General features: G+C 39.2%; 1 protein-coding gene and 2 long non-coding RNA genes across 5 annotated transcripts in view; 1 reads left to right on the top strand and 2 right to left on the bottom strand.

The window, feature by feature from the left end:
• The window catches only part of LOC309502046, a 153,010-nt gene extending 133,511 nt beyond the window's left edge, over nt 1–19,499 (bottom strand). The window contains exon 1 of one of the 2 annotated variants that reach the window (XR_014207088.1): nt 19,323–19,499. This is a non-coding gene — a long non-coding RNA (uncharacterized lncRNA). The remainder of the gene's footprint in view (nt 1–19,322) is intronic. The other variant, XR_014207089.1, reaches the window with a different exon arrangement.
• LOC309501907 (uncharacterized protein) overlaps nt 1–20,637 on the top strand; it is a 427,051-nt gene that overhangs the window by 240,838 nt on the left and 165,576 nt on the right. The window contains exons 17-20 of the mRNA XM_082174163.1: nt 9–182; nt 2,632–2,802; nt 6,508–6,681; nt 7,084–7,257. Of these exons, the coding sequence (XP_082030289.1) occupies nt 9–182; nt 2,632–2,802; nt 6,508–6,681; nt 7,084–7,257 (693 nt within the window). The remainder of the gene's footprint in view (nt 1–8; nt 183–2,631; nt 2,803–6,507; nt 6,682–7,083; nt 7,258–20,637) is intronic.
• On the bottom strand, nt 16,821–19,220 carry LOC309502054. 2 transcript variants are annotated; one of them, XR_014207103.1, is made up of 4 exons: nt 19,209–19,220; nt 18,886–18,967; nt 18,373–18,483; nt 16,821–17,812 (listed from the first exon to the last, which is right to left on the bottom strand). It is a non-coding gene; the product is annotated as an uncharacterized lncRNA (long non-coding RNA). The 2 variants fall into 2 exon arrangements; XR_014207104.1 differs by lacking the exon at nt 19,209–19,220 and having other exon boundaries at nt 18,886–19,199.

Here is a 20,637-nt window from a genome sequence, read left to right as displayed (position 1 = left end):
TGTTCTAGACTCTCTAACTGCAGTGTGACAGAAGAAGGTTATAAAGCTCTGGCTTCAGCTCTGAGATCAAACCCTTCACACCTGATAGAGCTGGATCTCACAGGAAATGATCCTGGACAATCAGGAGTGAAGAAGCTCAATGATTTACTACAGGATCCAGACTGTCAACTGAAGACACTGAGGTGAGACGGGATCAAATAATTAACTAAATTAGTTATATGGAGGCTAAATATTCATAATTGATCAATTATTTTAGCTCTACAATTTGTTGCATCAAAATGATCAAGATCAGATCAGATGCTGCAGGTTCTGTCATGATGATGATAAACGTCAACACAGTTTAGTTGTGATATGAGCTAAAGGTCAAATAGACATTACTTACTTTACTTATGCCTGCTACCCCTCCTGGGGCATAGGCCGCCGACAAGAGCTCTCCAGGCATCCCTGTCTTGGGCTTTTCTCTCCAGCTGGCTCCAGGTGTATCCAAGTTCTTTGGTATCAGCTGCCAGATCTCTGCGCCACGTATTTCTTGGCCTTCCTCTTTTCCTTTTGCCTTTGGGATTCCAAGTGAGCGCTTGCCTGGTGATGTTGGAAGCTGGCTTGCGGAGCGTGTGACCAATCCATCTCCAGCGTCGTTTCAGGATCTCATCTTCTGCAGGAAGCTGATTGGTTCTCTGCCAAAGATCCTGGTTGCTGATGGTGTTTGGCCAGCGAATCTGGAGGATTCTTCGCAGACAGGAGTTGACGAAGGTCTGAGCTTTCTTCATCGTCGCCACTGTTTTCCTCCATATCTCTGCACCATAGAGAAGGACCGCCTTGACATTGGTATTGAACAGCCTGACCTTTGTCCTTAGGCCCAGTTCCTTCGAGCTCCAGATGTTCCTCAGCTGTAGGAAGGCTGCTCTTGCTTTACATATTCGTACCTTAACGTCAGCGTCTGTTCCACCCTGATTGTTGATGACACTGCCCAGGTAGGTGAAGGCCTCCACTTCTTCTAACGCCTCTCCGTCCAACTGGACTGGGTTGTTGTTGGTGTTATTCACCTTGAGGATCTTTGTCTTCTGTTTGTTGATGTTCAGACCTAGTTGAGCGGAGGTGGCAGCTGTGCTGTTTATCTTTTCCTGCATCTGCTGTCGGGTGTGGGATAGCAAGGCCAAGTCATCCGCAAAGTCCAGGTCGTCGAGTTGTGTGAAGGGTGTCCACTGGATTCCTGTTCTTGTGCGTGCCGTTGTAGTCTTCATTATCCAATCGATGGCTAGCAAGAAGAGGAAAGGCGAGAGCAGGCATCCCTGACGAACCCCGGTTTTCACTTCGAAGGTCTCCGTAAGCTTCCCTCCATGGACCACTCTGCTGGTCATACCATCGTTCATGTTGCCAAGTCCATGTGTTCCCATCACTTCCTTATACCCGGTGTTATCCTTCCCCACCGTGGCATTAAAATCCCCCATCAGGATGGTGACATCGTTCTCTGAGTAACTGTCCAGGATGGACTGCAATCTGCTATAAAACTGCTCCTTGTCTCCCTCCTCGCTGTCATTGGTGGGTGCATAGCACTGCACAGCATTCATGGTGATCTTCTTCTTCTTCGTTCGGAAAGATGCTGTGATGATCCTTGGGCCGTGGGCTTCCCATCCAGTGAGTGCTCGCTGTGCAGTTTTTGACAACATCAGTGCTACTCCTTGTGTGTGGGGGGCGTTATCCTCCTCCATGTCCCGAGTACAGCAGCATCTCGCCAGTGATCAGCCTCTTCTGACCGGACTGCGTCCATCGAGTTTCGCTGATTCCAAGCGGGCTGAGGTTGTAGCTCCGCATCTCCGCTGCCACTTGCGCTGTCTTCCCCGCTTCGTACATGGTCCTCACGTTCCATGTACCGATGTTGGTTGCCCTGGCTGAGAGAAGGGAGATCGGCCCTGTAGCTTCCAATTTACGTCGGTTTTCACTGCACAGCGTCATACTTCTTCTTAACGAAGACCCGTCTCTCCCCAAGGCGGAATTACCTGTTGCTCTTGTTTGCGTTTCTGTAGCAAAGGTTTTTTTTTACAGGGTGGGGTTGCTAGCCCCACGCCTAACCCTCCTCCTTTCTCAGACCGGGCTTGGGACCGTCCATGGCGGAGTTCAAATAGACATTATGGGTCAGTATATGGGCTGCTATTCTGGAGTATACCTTGATAATTGAAATGCACAATTTTATTTTTGTGCACACTTCTCATCAAAATTCTAGATAACCTTTTAGTGAAATAGTTTTCTGAGCACAATAGTTTTCCATCAAGCCCAGATTCACTGCATCTCTCTACAGCAGGTCTGAGTCTCCAGATGTTCACAAACATGCAGTTTCACAAGCCAGTTTTCTCTATGCTGACGTTTCTCACTTCTCCTGCTTAAAAGCCAGAAAGATCTTAATTTCACACTCTGTATTTATACTGAAAACCATGATCTAGTGAGCTTTTGCCCTTCTCCTCTGTTAGATGTTTCTGTTCTTATGAGTTTGCTTTAGGACTGAGTGCCGCTCTAGTTTCTTTTAAATTTATATTTATTTGTGTATTTAAATGTTCAAAACATTTTTTTTATCAAATCAATCATTTTTGTAATGCAACAGACATTTAGTTGAGAACTGAATTGACTCTTCTGCAGGTTTTTGAGTCCTGCTGCAGATAAAGCCTGTCAGTATGTGAATAGAGTTGTGGGTAAAAACCCGTTACTCCAGAAAGAGCTGAATCTGAGTAAACATGAACTAGGAGACACACGAGTGAATCAGATCGCTGCTCTACTGCAGGATACACACTGTCAACTCAACACACTGACGTGAGTATTGCTCATTTATTTATAATATTACTTTCAGAAATGTTCATAACTGCTTTCAATTCAATGTTTGTATTTCCCGAAATGTAAAATGTCTAATTTTGGTGCAGCATATACTGTAACTTGTAAAAATTGAACAAATGCATTTTAAAAGTCTGTGATCAGTATCTGCCTGTAATAAGATCCACTGAACGCTAGTGATGGGCGCTTTCGAAACACACTTCATGAAGATACGAAACCTTTACGAATCTTTTGTTTTGAATCAGTGGTTTGGAGTGTGTATCAAACTACCAAAGTCACATGATTTCAGTAAATGAGGCTTAGTTACATCATAACTGTTTCGAAACGTTTGGAAATGTCAATGGTTCACCACTGGGGGGCGATGATCTCTGTGAACCCATGAATCATGCAGATTTACTGAGACTGAACAAGTGTCTGTGGGATTATTTATACATTTGTAGACGTTTTAATTAGACATTAGTGTAACGACAATGACTATGACATGCGGTCACATGCTGTTCAAATTAGTAAATCCTGATCTCCAAACAGACAACGAGTTGTTCATGGCGTCTCCAAGTCTGCTCGAACGGTCAAAATTGCATCTTTGTGGCTCCCCCGAGGGACATTTGAGTCACATAAGGAAACCCTGTTTTGGGAGAATCCCCTCTAAAATCCAAAATCTAAAATCTAGAATCCCCCCTATCCCCATTTCAGCATGGACTCCCTGTGACTTTTATAGACTCGTGACATTCCACACACACATACACACACACACACCAACATCCTTTAATGTATGTAACTCAGACTTGTATCTGAACTTCCTGTATGCATGTGTGATTAATGTTGTTTTGATCATATAGTTATGATCTTCGAGTGTTTGGATCTGAAATGTATTTTTGAAGAATGTTCTCCCAGTAGAATCGCATTCCGTAACCCGAGCTCATTGGCAGGTCATAAAATTTGACCACAGAGCTATCCAGCCCTATGCATGAGATAACAGGGTCGCAACATTCCAACACACACACACACAAACACACTCTGGACTTTGAAACAGAAACCCCCCACAGAAAAGGACTTTTACCCATAAAGTCACTCTTAAATGTACTAAATATATAAATTTGTGTGTTAAGAGGTGTGTGTAAACCATAGGAAAGCATATGTCCTATTTGTAACATTAATAGAACTGCAAATGCCTATACAAATGCATAATAATGTATCTCTGCATTGCTACAACGCCTATATTCTATTTTTGATATCTCTGTAATCCTCTCCAGCTAACGGAGTTGAATTCCGATAGAAGAATTCAGTGATGCGCATTGTTTTATAAGTTCATATGTCTGGAGAAAATCCTCTCAGGTTAAAGTCATTCATGGCTCATTCGAGTGGGCGTGTCTAACCGGACAAAGGAATCTTCCCGCTCGAAAATTCTCGACAGCTGATTCGTCCTACACGAAGGAGGGGACGGCACATGGGACACTGATAAAAGTCCAAACCCTCTCATCCAACTCTCTCTCTTCCAACTCATCCTCTCTTCGGACCTTCTTCTCCCCGGCGCAGCGCTTCTCCAAGGAACATCTGAAGGAGGCCCTGGCCTTCTCCATCGAACGAACCCATGTTCGAGTCGTAACAGCCGGTCTTTGCAACTAAGATTTCCAGCCTCTCCCATCCCGGGAGACGAATCTGAACTTTCTCGGTAACATTAAATTCAAGTGAGCCTTTACATCGTGTTGCGAAACGACCCAGAAGACGAAGCTAGACGCAAACCAGCCGGACACGCGCACGCGCGCCCCCTTTTCAGCACCACACTGAAAGAACACAGAATCGTGCAAGTAACGTAGCCTAACTCTAAACGCTGATTTCAGGTGTCCAGTTCTTAGGTCTGTGATTTAAGTTACCCTCTCTATCTTCCCTCTATATCTTTCTCTCTTTCATTTCATTTTCATTCTGATCACGCTATGTTTAGGTTTTTGTTCGGTTAAATGTTTATTTGTTTGTTTGCATTTTTACGTACGTTTATGTTTGTAGTTTATATAATCTCTAGTGTGTGCCATTTTATTAATAAACCCATTTATACTTTTAATTGTCTCTGTGTTTGAAGACCCGCCTTATAAAGTCAATGAAACTTCAAGATCTAAGCTACAAGCTCGATATAAACTACATTTAGTAGTCCTTAATTCAGAAACTCAGTAAGTTTGATATTCGTGGCCAGAAGATAAAACTTTCTTGGAGTTTAAAAAGGGATACCCCCTTCTTAACTGTAATGATCAGACAGTACAGAACAAGGTAATCTCGATAATTGATCAAATAAATGTACATGCGACTTATGAATTATGACCATGAGTCATATTTATTAATATTTCCAAAATTCCCTATATTCTTGAGCTAATTCACATTTACCCCGAGTCGTTATTGTTACATTAGTATAATTCAAAGGAATAATAGTAGTTAATAATTTCTTATTGGCCTGTTTTGTTGAGCCATCCATAAAATAAACAAAACAAGCACCGAAAATTGATAAAAGAGCACATATTATACAGACACTTGATATTTAATCATATTAGATGATTAGTTAATTGCATTTGATAGATTTTACTTTCAATAAAACATTTGTAATGGGTTTGTAGAAGGTGTTTTTATGCAGTTTTTGGCCAGCGTGTGTCGTTTCGAAACTACACGCTTAGACTAACGCTTCAAAACAGTGAATCATTTAGCGAAGAAATTGGTTTAATTGATTTGAAGCTTTGTTTCTCCCATCACTACTGAACGCAAGTGCAGCTTTATTCAAATAAACGTGAACAAAACTAAAAAAACAAAGACTTGAGTGAGAAACATGAAGGTCACCAACAGCAGTTACAGGGAACAAAGCCAGACAGAAGACAATGGTAACATGAAGGCAGGGCCGTACGCAGGGTTTTATAAAAACTGAGGTCCCACAATTGATGTTGCTAGGGGGGTTCAGGGGAAATTTAGATTTTCCTGATCTACACATGTGCAATTTAAGGTGTTTGAAGGACAAAAAAATTGGATATCAATAGCTTTAAAAGCATGTCTGTGGACAGTAGCATAAATTATTTGTCAAGCAGAAAACAGATTCTTAAACATGAGAATCAGGGTAAATGTTGCAATGAATGATCCACACTACAGAATTGAAATGCAGAAATGTTATGCTTATTGTTGACAAAACACAATCACTTATTCCAAACAGGAATGAGAAATGATTCAATGATTATTTTGCATAGATGTTACATTTCAGTCAAACGCCAATGCAGTCCTTCTGTGTCCAGAGGCATATGAGCAATATGTATGAGCATCAAAGATCAGTTTCAATTCGCGCTCGACTCGCAGCTTCTGTGAACATAAAGCCCGCCCACTTTGATTTGATTGGTCATCTCAAACATTTTGACATTGACGAGTGTTGTTAGTCCGCTGAACAGCTCAGATGAGGTCGTTTATCATGGTGATGTGCAATATCATTACAGCACCAAAGTAGAGTTAATATTAGCCAATTATATCACAACCTTCAGTATATAGACCTCACATTCAGCCAATCGCACGCTCCGAAAGCACGCTTCTACCTCAGATACCGTGACGTCGCTTCCACTTTACTTTTCAGCCCGGAAGAATCAAATTGCTCAGAAAAACACAAAAATAACCAATTTCCACTTACAGAATAAAGTCTTATTTTCTGCTCTCTCTCTGCTAATGTAGTTTATGGGGCTGTGATATGACAGATGAAGGTTGTTCTGATGTGACTTCAGCTCTGAAATCAAACCCGTCACACCTGAGAGAGCTGAACCTGAGCTGGAATAAACTAGGAAACTCTGGAGTGAAAACCCTCAGTGATCTACTGAAGAACCCACAATTCAAGCTGGAGAAACTACAGTTAGTATCATTATACTGTACAGCAATTACAGTGTGACTGAAGTTTATTTATTTGAAGACAGCAGGGCTTATGTTTCATTGTTTATAGCAGTGCACTTTCTGGGTTTTCCCTATTGCTCACATTTTTATGTGTTTTTATCTAGATAGTAAAAGTTTAATTTCCAGCATTTGATACAATGTACTGATTGTGTACATGCAGAAATCTGCCTTTTCAACAGAGAATAAAGAAGAGAGACGTCAAATAAATAGTTGAAATGAAAGAGAAGAAGAAACAGTGTCTTCCAGCACACAGAACTAGTGTGACTGGGTTTCAGAACAGACTATTGGAAACTAAATGCTGCTGTAGCTCTTCAATAAGATGATCATCATAGATGTGAACTATTGTTATTTCTCTGTCTTCAGTCTGAGTGGATGCAGTATTACAGAGAAACAGAGTCTCATCCTGACTTCAGCTCTGAAATCAAACCCATCACACCTGAGAGAGCTGGACCTGAGCGTGAATGAACTAGGAAACACAGTAGTGAAGCACTTATGCGCCGTACTGAAGGATTCACACTGTAAACTGGAGAGATTGAGGTCAGTCACATTCACATACAAGAATCAAAATGCTTAAAAACACTTCAACAGTTTAAACTAAAACACTTTATGCTCAATATCTCACAATGAGTCTGAGTTCACATTATATTTGTGTAATATTCTTCACATTCATGATTTGTTTGTAAGATAATCTCTCTTCCTCTGTTTGTGTCTTTCTAGTCTACATCGCTGTGGCATTACAGATGTTTCTTCTTTAACTCAGTCTTTGACTAACTCAAAAGCACTGCAGTTTTTAAAAGAGCTTGATCTGAGACTCAATAAGATAGGAGACTCACAGCAGCGGCTCAGAGACGTGATACGAGACTCAAACTGTGTCCTGAGGTGAGGAAACATCACTGAGATATTAAAGAGATCTTCATTTACCTCTGATATGTGAACAAACCTTTCAAACATTCGTGAAAGGAAATTATCATTAAGCTTTATTGCAACAAAGGGTTTGTGTGAGAACAAAATGTGAAGTTATTGAAATGTTTAACACAAAGGAGGAAAGAGAACAAAAGCTCACTGTCTCAGCTTTATACATCAACACCTGCTTTATTAACTGTGTCAGTAGAAGTGAATCATTTCAGTGTGAAAACAGACTTGGTCAGATTGTAGGAAAACGCTGCACTCCTGCTAAAATCAGTGCAGTTCCAGCTTCAGCTCACAGCGTCCAGCTCACATGAGAAATGTCTCTGTCTCTAGTGTGTTTTAATGTGAGAAGCAACACGTCACACTACTTTACACTTACTTTACTCTCAGTGATTTACTAAGAGCCTACAAACATGTTTAAACTAGAGGACAAACGGCTTTAACTAAAGGTTTGTGTTTGAACTCAAAATAACATTTGTATTTGCTCCCTGTGGTTTATTCCATACGCCGTACACTCATTAGTTTCTCCTTTACAGAGACTCAATAGGAGTCGCACCGACACACAAACATATGAACATCATTCAGGTTTTACATCTATTATATTATAATACACAAATATCTATGCAAGATCATGTAAAGTCGGTAATTAATCTGATTACAGGAATTCAGTTTAACTTATTTTTACTCAAAAAAACAGTAATTGAAATATAATAATTTGCACTTTGTTCCACTGAACACGGATTGTTTTCTCTTCTGTTCCACTTTACAGAGATGAAGATCAATTACCAAACGTCAGTGGATTGTTTACATCGTGGTCTAAATTTGTGAAATGATCATGAGAGGAGCAGAAACCATCAGGTGATCCACAGAAGAGTCTCACTACTGTCTATGAGGAGAAATACATGTGTAAATGTTTTTCATACAGGTGGAAGAGACTCAGACTTCACAATTAAATAAAGCAGCACGTGTGTTAGCATGTGTATTAGAAACATGTGATATTGAATGATTCATGTTGGTTTATTATTCAGCCAAATGATGGTTTAGTTGTAATTAAAGGTGGAACAGAGGAAGAAGCTCAGATGAGTGTCAGCAGAAATCTTCAGTATCAGGCCTGCAAATATAATGTTTGGATTGAACTCATCCATAATTATTAAAATATTTCTAATCATGAACGTGATTGTCAAGTATAGTCAAGTCAAGTTTATTTGTATAGCGCTTTTCACAATACAGATTGTATCAAAGCAGCTTCACAGTATTAAATTAAAATAATACAACAAAGTTTGTTTCAAGAGGAATTTATTGATTGATACAATTTAATTAAATATCCCCAAAATATCCCCAACTGAGCAAGCCAAAGGCAACAGTGGCAAGGAACCGAAAAACTCCATCAAGTGACCTAATGGTGTCCTAAAACTCCATCAGGTGACCTAATGGAGAAAAAAAACCTTGGGAGAACCCAGGCTCAGTCGGGGGCCAGTTCTCCTCTGGCATTTATGAGCTAGAGGCCGGATTGTAGTTTGAACTGTAGGATTATATGAATGCCTGGCTGAAGAGATGCGACTTTAATCTAGTTTTAAACTGGGAGAGCGAGTCTGAGCAACGAACAGTATCAGGAAGACTTTTCCAGAGTTTTGGAGCGAAATGTGAAAATGCTCTCCCTCCTTTGGTGGTTCTGGATATCCTAGGTATGACCAAAAGCCTTGAATTTAGTGATCTTAAAGAGCGCGATGGATTATAGGGCGATAGAAGATCCGTTAAATAGACTGGAGCTAAGCCGTTTAGGGCTTTATAAGTCAGTAGCAATACCTTATAATTAATACGGAGCTTTATAGGTAACCAATGCAGTGAAGATAAAATCGGTGTTATATGATCATATTTTCTTGATCTCGTAAGAACTCTAGCGGCGGCATTTTGGACTAACTGTAGCTTGTTTATTGAGGATGCAGGACAACCAGCTAATAAAGCATTACAGTAATCCAGTCTCGAGGTTATGAATGCATGAACTAACTTTTCTGCATCAGAAACTGATAGCATATTACGTAGCTTAGCAATGTTTCTAAGGTGGAAAAAGGCTGTTTTTGTAACATATGAAATATGATTTTCAAAAGACAGGTTGCAATCGAGTATAACACCCAGGTCTTTTACTGTAGAGGATAAAGTAACAGGACATCCTATGATGTTAAAGTTGTATTGTGCGAGGTTTTGTGGGCGGTTTTTTGAACCGATAAGTATTACCTCTGTCTTGTCTGGATTTAATAAAAGAAAATTACGCGTCATCCAATCTTTTATATCTTTAACACACTCTGTCAATTTGGATAATTTAGCGTTTTCATCCGGCCGTGATGAAATATATATTTGAGTGTCATCAGCATAACAATGGAAACTAATTCCATGTTTCCTTATAATATTTCCAAGTGGCATCATATATATTGAAAATAACAGAGGGCCTAATACAGATCCCTGCGGCACTCCATAGTTTACTGGAGTTATGGTCGATTTTTCTCCATTTAAATAGAAAAAATGGTAGCGGTCAGATAGGTATGATTTGAACCAGCTTAGTGCTTGTCCTTGAACACCAGTATAATTTTGTAGTCAATCTAAGAGTAATGTATGATCTATAGTATCGAACGCAGTACTAAGATCAAGTAAAACTAGTATTGAGATACAGCCTTGGTCAGAAGCTAAAAGTAAATAATTTGTGATTTTAACGAGCGCAGTTTCAGTGCTATGATGCGGTCTGAATCCAGACTGAAACTTTTCATAGATATCATTTTGTTGCAAGAAAGAGCCCAGTTGAGCGGACACCACTTTTTCTAATATTTTAGACATAAATGGAAGATTTGAAATTGGTCTTTAATTTGCTAGATTATTATGATCTAATTGTGGTTTCTTAAAGGTGAACTAAGTAACTTTTTTACCTTAACCGAACAGCTTTGGAGTCATTGTAATGGTTATATTACTGATTTCGGGTTGAATGGTGGTCGTCTCGCACCCCCCTGGTGCCTGTGAGCCGCAAAACCACCCTTGCAACTTTGGGCCGGCGGGCCGCCGGCCTCAGTGTTAGGAAGTATCGTGTGATATCAGGTCTCGCGAGGTAACGAATTGCTTTACGGCACTGCACGCGTACACGCCCTCATCCATCCAGTATCCGGCTAGCTATAAGAACAAGGTAACGCTAGATATTGAGTTCTTCAAGTTTTCATAATGGCTGAACATGTAAAAAAGAAGCAGAAAGCTAGGAAATCTTTGTCAGAGGACCAAAGAAAGAGGAAACGGGAGACTGACCGAGCGTGAAGTCAGACTAGAGTTAATATTGGACCGGCTTTTTCAGAATGGAGAGAACTGAAAGAAACCGAAGCCTGCAAAACCGATGCTGACCTGGCCTTCTTGCTGTTGCACTTGTATCTTTAGAATAAACTGTGTTTAATGTTTGTATTTCTTGTAATTGTGACCTCAGGATGTTTGTTATTGTCTGTTTAGGTTTTTATTATGGTCGCTGTCTGTTACGGGCTTACTAGTACGCTACTGTAACTTAGATGTTAGCATTTTCAGTAGTAAACAAACGTGTTTGTTTTCTGTAGTGTTTTGTCCGTTCCTCTATCAGGTTTTATTTGTGTTACTGAGATCGCCTATAAATCGATATGAAATTCTTCAAATTATGCTTTAGTTTAGCTTGCCGCCTGCCTCAGAATTAGTAACGTTATATGTTGCATGTTCACAGATCTAGCATGTTAGGATGCTAGCTAGCAATACAACTTATGAAATTTCAAACCAAACGGTATGAACGAATAAATTATAGCCAAAATAAATAAACAAACTAGGCTACGTGTTTGACTTTGTTTGGTCAATCGTTATGATGGACAACTCGGATCACCGTCAAAATTATAAAAGAATGTAACGTAACATTTATTTTGATAATGTATAATCTAAGTGTCTATAGCTATAGTTCAAACTTAAATAGAAATAAATAGCGGAATATTTCTTATAGTATTGTTTTTCGCCATAATGTTACTGATTACGTTTGGCAACACAATACAAATATACACTATCTCAACATTTATATGATATTCTTCTGAGAATCATACATACTTCAGTTGACATGGCTCCGTTTGTTCGCCGGCTTCTCTGAAAACAAATGCACATGGCCTGAGCGAGATGGGAGGGGTGAGTGTTGACAACGAGTTAATATATATATACTCCGAAACTGTAGGGGGAGCTCGAGAGAGAAACCTGCGAGAAAACAGCCAGTCTTACTGAGCGCTGCTTTAATGAGAGGTTTTATAACTGCCAGTTTAAATGTTCTTGGAACATGACCTAGAGATAAAGACGAGTTAATAATATTGAGGAGAGGCTCTTCCACTACAGGTAACACTTCTTTCAGTAGTTTAGTTGGTATAGGATCTAATAAACATGTTGTTGTTTTAGATGAAGTGATAAGTTTATTTAACTCTTTTTGTTCTATAGTTGTAAAGCACTGTAATTGTTCTTGCGGGGTGATAATTGAAGCTGAATTATAAGGCGCAATTAAAGATTGAACGTTTACAATTGTGGTTCTGATGCTTTCTATTTTCTCAGTGAAGAAGTTCATGAAATCATTACTACTGAACTGTAACGGGATATTTTGTTCGGGTGACGTCTGTTTATTTGTTAGTCTAGCCACGGTGTTAAATAAAAACCTTGGATTGTTTTGGTTGTTTTCTATTAGTTTGCGGAGGTGCTCAGCCCTGGCGGCTTTTAGGGCCTTTTTATAACGTGACATACTGTCTTTCCACACGATTCTAAAGACCTCTAAATTAGTTTGTTTCCATTTACGCTCTAAAATACGGGTTTCTCTCTTTAAGACATGCGTAGTATTATTGTACCATGGTGCTTTATTTTTCTCTCTGACCTTTTTTAATTTAATAGGTGCAACCACATCCAATGTTCTAGAGAGAATGGTGCTCATAGTGCTAGTTAGTTCTTCTAGTTCATCTGTTTGTTTGGGTTCAGGCAGCAGCTGAGACAGATTAGATAAGCAATTTGAGAAATTATCTATGGTGGATGGGAGGATTGTTCTGCCTGGTTGATAACGCGACGCCGCATGACATATTACAGCAGTACGTAATATGCAAGTTACCATGTAGTGATCAGTGACTTCATCACTTTGTGGAATGATATCTATATCGGTTGGATCAGTTCCATGTGATATAATTAAATCGAGTGTATGATTAAGACGATGTGTTGGTCCGGTGACGTTTTGCTTGACCCCAAATGAATTTAATAAATCTGTAAACGCAGCTCCTAATGCATCATTTGGATTATCTACGTGCATGTTAAAATCTCCAACAATTAATGCTTTATCGACATTGACTAATAGGTCTGAGAGAAAATCTGCAAACTCTTTTAGGAAATCAGCGTAAGGCCCTGGCGGTCTATATACGGTAGCCAAGGCTAGAGATAATAGGGATGTTTTTCTAACATCTAAGAGCGTAACATTTAGTACAAGTACTTCAAATGAAATAAACTTATAACCCGTTTTCTGAGTAACATTTAGAATATCTCTATAAATGGTTGCAACACCGCCACCACGACCAATCAGACGGGGCTCATGCTTATAACAGTATCCAGGAGGAGTAGACTCATTAATACCGAAATAATCATTTGGTTTAAGCCAGGTTTCAGTAAGGCAAAGTACATCGAAGCTATTATCTGTGACTATTTCATTTACAATAACTGCCTTAGGTGTGAGTGATCTAATGTTTAGAAGACCTAGCTTTAGAAATTGTTTTTGTTTACTAATAGCAACATTTTCTGTTTTAATAACAATTAGATTTTTCCTAGATCCTGCATTAGATTTATTATTTGATCTCACTAAACGAGGAATAGACACGGTTTCTATGCAATGTTCTACACTAGTATTTATATCAGTTAAATTGGTGCAGCAGAGACTATGATTTTGACTTTTGGTTACTAGTCAAAGGGTATTTAACATTTTGGAGATGTTATCTGACAGAAGATCCGCTCCGAATCTGCTTGGGTGTAAGCCATCAGCACGGAAAAACCTAGGACGCTCCCAAAACAGATTCCAATTATTTACAAAGAGCAGTTTCTGCTCATTGCACCATGACATTAACCATTCATTTAGCGCAAATAATCTGCTGAACTTTTCATGCCCTAATCGGTACGTGGGAAGCGGTCCTGACACAATGATCGTTGTTTCAGGCGATGTGCTGCGTACCGTATCGATCAGATTCCTGAAGTCTTTCTTCAGAATCTCCGTCTGGCGCAGCCTGATGTCGTTCACTCCCGCGTGCAGGACCACAGTTCCGACGCGCTCGTCACCGTTCAGGATCTCGGGAACGCGAGCAGCGATTTCAGAAACACGAGCACCAGGAAAGCAGTGACTGTGCACCTTACTTTTACCTAACGTAGCGTGTACGTGCCGAACGATGGAATCGCCGATGATCACAGCATCGCGTTCTGTTTCGCGTAGAGGGGAGAAGCGGTTTTGTGTGGATAACTCGAAAACCGGGAGAGTCGGAGAAAGTCTTGGTCTAAACCTGACTCGCGTCTTCCGCTGCGGAACCACCCAGGCTTCGTGGTGGCGTGTTGGAGCCGGAGTGAACGAGACCATGGCTGATTGCGACCGATGCTGAGGAACGCACGGAGTAGACGCGGTCGGAGTCAGCGGGTTAGTAACGTTAAACACTGATTTGTGTGCATCGGCGCGTGATGTTTCAAGAGCCAAACACCGGTCTCTCAGCTCGGCCTGTCTCAATAAATGGTCGTGGATCTGTTTCTCAACAGCTTCCAGCTCAGACTGCAGTGCGTGCAGCTCAAGTGTGTCCTCACCTGCACCAAAAGGTAGACTACTTACATCTGATATATTCGCCATTTTAACAGATGGACAGTGAGTTAGCAACGAAGCTACCAGTGATGCTATCAATATTAATACTAATTTATGACTGAAGTCTTGGATATAATCCGTTTTTGTTTTTTTGTTTTTTGTGGTAGGGGTGTAGAGTAGACGCACGATAGGCGAAAAAAATTTTTTGTTTGTAAGTGAGTGTGGAGAAGACGCGTTCAGCCGTGATCCACGGACGTAACCTCTAAGAGTATGTAGCGTTGGATCACTAATAGGCTTGAGACGCGTCTGCTCAACAGTCCGCGTTGTAACTATGAGATTTTTTAGATTTTTTAGTGGTAGGGGTGTAGAGTAGACGCACGATAGGCGAAATTTTTTTTTTGGTTTGTAAGTGAGTGTGGAGAAGACGCGTTCAGCCGTGATCCACGGACGTAACCTCTAAGAGTATGTAGCGTTGGATCACTAATAGGCTTGAGACGCGTCTGCTCAACAGTCCGCGTTGTAACTATGAGATTTTTTAGATTTTTTAGTGGTAGGGGTGTAGAGTAGACGCACGATAGGCGAAATTTTTTTTTGGTTTGTAAGTGAGTGTGGAGAAGACGCGTTCAGCCGTGATCCACGGACGTAACCTTTAAGAGTATGCAGCGTTGGATCACTAATAGGCTTGAGACGCGTCTGCTCAACAGTCCGCGTTGTAACTATGAGGTTTGAGCAGTAGTGCTTCTCAGTGAGGAAAAGTAGAAAATGTTCGTTGTAAGCGAGTTTAAAGAGAACAAGAATTATAAATCAAATCGATAGAGCTCCAAAAACAACAACGCGTTCAGACGCGACGCATGATAATAACAGGACAAGACATTACTCACCGTGTTTGTTGAGTGTTTCTTACTCACCTGAGCTTTTATGAACTCAAAGGCGCGAGCGCGCGAGAGAAAATAAATAAATAAAAATAGCTGAGCGCACGGGTGGCGCGTTAACAGGCTAGCGAATTACTAGCGTGTTGTGCTAGTAGTAACGGAAGCTAGCGATGTCAGGTTAATCTGAGATGTTGGGTAAGCTGTATTTAGTAGTAGTATAAACAACTAGAAATTGTAGTAAATGATAGTTCAAAACAAGGAAATACGAGGCTAAGACGGAGCTTACAGCACCGAAGCAAACACACTCACAGCAGGCAGCGAGGCAGACAAGTATAGCACATAAATGTTTCAAAAGATATAAAGTTTACATGTAACTTTTAAACATTTACGTTATCTCTCTAATATTTTATACACAGAATATATTTATTGTTATTGTTTTATTGTATATGAAGTTAGTTATGTGTGTGTCTGTTGCTGATGCACAGATCTACTGTATCTTTGATCTTTGTTCTGTGGATGAAGTCTCTTCTCCTCTACAGACGACTAAACATGTTTACCAGTTAACAGCATTTGTGTGTGTTTCACTCGCTCCTCAGATAGCAGACGGATGTGGGCCACTTCAGGCAATGATGCGGCACTCATGGCCTTCTTATGGGCCGAATGACTAATCTGAGTGTAAACCAAATATGGCCCACATATGTTGAGGCAAATGTGGCTCAGTTATCTTAAAACATAACTGGGCCAGTTTTGGCAAAGATGAGGGACTATAATCACTGTGAATCTGAATGTGAACCTAAAGTGGCCCACACATGACACAGCAAATATGGCCCGATTACATTGCAAAATAATTTGGACAACATTTGGCAAATCAATTGCACAGTTAGCACTGGCTAACCAGGGTTTAGGGCTGCACGATATTGGGAAAAAATGACATTGTGATATTTTATTTTTCTGCGATATATATTGGGATGTGAAATTAAATCTAATCTAATTTTTTCTTACAAACAAATATGGGATAAGCACACTTGCATTCTCATTTTAAATAATTTAAACATCAGGGTATTATTTAAATTAGAGTAAATGATTTGTTTACTTTAGGATATGGTTTGAACTGTTATAGTTAATGTATCTAATAACTAACATCCCAGCTAACAATTTTACGTTCTGGGAACGTTAGTTTTTGGTTCCCAGAACGTTCCCTATTGGTTAGCCAGGCAAGTTTTCTTTACGTTAATAGAACGTTCCCTATAGGTTAGGGGAACGTTCCCGAAAGGTTCTCGGAACGTTCCCGGAAGGTTCTCCTAACGTCTACACATCCTGATATGCCTGTACACAAATTATAGGTCTACAAACAACATATTCTACATTGTTTATTCTTCAAACACTTAAAAATCCTATGAATATATTATTACAATAAATTGAATTTACAGAAACTATCATTAATAAGTAAATCAATCAGTTTGTATTTAATAAATAAATCAGCACACAATCCATGTTTTTGTTGATTCATTGTTTAATTATCAACCTAAAATAAGTCATCAAAAACAGTGTTAGCAAAATGTATTCAGGAACAGTAATTTACATTTAATATTTCAAACATGAAAATATTTCAATAAATAAAACTGCACAAACATTTTAATTAAAACTATCTTTTTGCAAACTGTAGCCTATAACTTAGAACAAAATTGAAAAAGTCTTCATTTATAATATACATGAATGTGCCAATCTTCACTCCGCTCAAAACATTTAAACTCCCAAAACCATCTGCAAATTTAACAAGAAAATAAAAAGACAACGCGTTACATGGACACACAATCCCATGCCAAAATTCAAGCCCTGTAATGGCATTAATATTCATCCGGAGCAAATGAAAAGAGTGAGGTGGGATTGTGTGTCACAAGCTGTAGGAGATATGAGAGCACGAGCGCTGCTGGTATTGTGTATTTATTCAGATATTTCAGCATCAATGTGTATAGAAAAATGTATATATTTGAAAACACTACATTGCATTTATTTATATTGCACTATTTATTATTTCAGACTACAAATCAAAAAAGGAATGTTTTATATAGGGGTAAGGATACCCATTAAGCCTATGTACCCTTTAAGCCCACTTTCGACTCTGAAGTCAAATAAAAAACAGAGAAAATAATATTTAAGTCTAGTGAACTCTGACCTGCGAATTCGCTCCACATATAACGTATAAGTCTCACCTCCAATAAAGAATTTGAAAACCTGTAACTGCTGTGTTGTTTATGAGAGAGAAAGAGAAAAAAAGTTTGAAACTACTATACATTTTTTTTTTTTATCTCTGTGACTTTACACCTACAAATTCCACCGTCACAGGTGCTCAGTTTTGCTATAATGATGCCCTCACAGAACATGGTAATAATCAGCCATCCATGCAAAAGCAAAGGTCGGTGTAGTTTACAGGAACATCTGTCCAGGCCAACATCTGATGCCTTCCGCTGGGATCCCAGAAAACCTGAAAAAAAAATAATATATATTACAGTTCAAAATCTATCATACATACATCTCATCTGGTATCACAAATTATCATTCCAAGTTCACTTTAAGATATGCTCAATATTAGGGCTGCACAATATTGAAAAATGTAGAGTTTATTTAGAGATATCAGCCGTATGGTTTAGTGCATGCGCGGCTCCAGGTTTGTATCTCGTAAATTACCCCACTAATAATGCCCAGAATGGTACCAAACTTCTACAGTAGTACAAATAGGTTCTGTACTCATTAAACGAGGCATTGGAAAGTTTGTAAGTACATCAGGAGTTTATTTAAATAACACTTGCCTGATGGCGAATGCTACTGCTGACGCGAATGTTGATGTCACTTTATGAGTACAGAACCCATTTGTACTTCTGTACTACTCATTTTCCCCGACATAGAGCAGATCGGCACACAACAAAAACTGCTGTTCTGATGTTCCCTTTTCTGATATTTTAGCATTCGTGACATTTTAATTAAAACAGAAATAAGAATTTTAGTGTAATAAGCGAAAATTAACAGTAAACCGAGATCACCTACCGCTGCAGATGTGTACAGAAGTGAAAAGCAGAAATGCTTAGACCTCTTTCCGGTTCGACCGCTGGGCGCTCCGCATAACCCCTATTGGGGGGATTTTGTAGAGTAGTGAACCTGCATAGAAAATTACAATAGATAACAAGCATAGATAAATACAATAGAAGAAAAATACAGTTGAAATAAGCAGTGCATTATGTTTTTCAGTTAAATCTGAAAACATCAGGTACAGAAATTGAATGATCAAAATGTAAAATAAGTCTTCACTGTAAAAATAAAATAACTATAAATTAATTAAATGTATCTTTGCTAAAGCTACAAGTCATTTTCTCTTTTGATGTTTGATCACCATTGGCGACACAAACAGCTGCGGGTACGTTAGGCTACTGTCCCTTTAAGACGAATGCGCAGACCTAATATAAATGACACGCATACGTTTTCTTTCTGTTTAAAACACACAAGACTGTTTACGAGGAAACTCGCCAAGATGGGCATTTTGACAAGATGGGCTAAACTCACCTTCTTCATCTACTGACTATGGATGGCATCAAGGTCTTGTCCTGAAGAATCACAGGGCCAAACAATAGGGATTATATCTCATCTGGTAACAAGAGCAAAGCCATAACTTTAAGAACTCTAATGATATATTTACCCCCTGATATTGCATTGGGGAGATCAATTCAAACATTTTTAAAGTCTAAGAGTATGAGCCACAGCTGCCCAAGATATCTGTGAAAAATAACTGCCTAAAGTTGTCGACCCCCTGAACCACATTCAGCATTTAAAAGTACAAAGAATTTCAGTATTGATCAATAAAAAAAAACATACAAATACATAAATACCTTTGAGTTGGACAGATGTGTTTAAAATGTGAGACTTATTTCAAAAGCATAAATCTTACAGACCCCAAACCTTTGAACAGTAGTGCACTGTATGTTTGAGGTGGTTTTGCTTACCAGTCATATGGTTCATAGCCGTGGAGATTGTCTTGGACAGGGGGTGCAGCAGGCCATCACAGCATGATGATCTAGAAACATAACAAGCTATTTGTCACAGAGCCAACAATATTACATGGGATTGGTTTAATAAAAGGAACCAAGCTAGAACAGAGGTGAAATGCAGAAAAGATAAATATATAAAAATCTTAAGATAATATATTGTGAAATAAATGCATATGGAATTATTATCATGATTAAAACACTTCAAAGTCACGCAGCATTTAAATAAACATATAGAATTAAAATGTATAACATCATTTAAAATATCATTAATAAAAAGTTATTGCGAATAGATCTGAACGTTGTTGGTTATCTTATAACCTTAGGGGACCGTACTGACGACGTTGTCAGTTGGTAATCTGCCTGTTAAGTGATATTAAAATAATAACCTGCAGAGAACGTTCCCAGAACGTTCTCTTTAGGTTATACAAATAAAACCTAAAAATAATTAACTAAAAAAGACTGCCTACCAATGAGCAAAGTTATTGATTACTTAGGCATTATCTACTGCCTGATAATGGTCATTTAATTAAGCATTTGATAAATGGTGTTAAAGCACAAAACATTGCAAACCATTCAATTGGTTTAAGAAATTAAATTAAATTAAAATTAAAATTAAATTAAACCTAAAAATAACCTACAGGGAACGTTCTGGGAACGTTCCATTAAAGTTATAAAACTTGGTTGGACGTCACCACGACAGACCGGTACATCGACCGCATTACTGCAGAAGCTGCACCGATCCGTCTGTCAATCTCCCGTTCCATCCTTCCCTCACTCGCGAACAAGACCCCAAGATACTTAAACTCCTCCACTTGAGGCAGGAACTGAACCAACCTGCGTGGGCAAACCACCCTTTTCCGACTGAGGACCATGGTCTCGGATTTGGAGGTTATAAAAAGTTATAAAAATAGAACTTAAAAATAACCTGCAGGGAACGTTCTGGGAACGTTCTCTTAAAGTTATGCAGATAGAACCTAAAAATAACCTACAGGGAACGTTCCCAGAACGTTCTCTTTAGGTTATAAAATTAAACCTAAAAATAACCTACAGGGAACGTTCCCTTAAAGTTATAAAAATAGATCCTAAAAATAACCTACAGGGAATGTTCCCAGAACATTCTCTTTAGGTTATAAATTTAAACCTAAAAATAACCTACAGGGAACGTTCCCTTAATGTTATAAACATAGATCCTAAAAATAACCTACAGGGAACGTTCCCAGAACGTTCTTGTTTGGTTCCCAAAAAAATAACCAAATGGGAACCAAACGGG

This window comes from Leuciscus leuciscus, assembly GCF_965113295.1.
Source record: "Leuciscus leuciscus genome assembly, chromosome: 6".
Classification (NCBI taxonomy): domain Eukaryota; kingdom Metazoa; phylum Chordata; class Actinopteri; order Cypriniformes; family Leuciscidae; genus Leuciscus; species Leuciscus leuciscus.
Note: the sequence above shows the minus strand (reverse complement) of the source record. Positions and strands in the feature narration are given on the sequence as shown.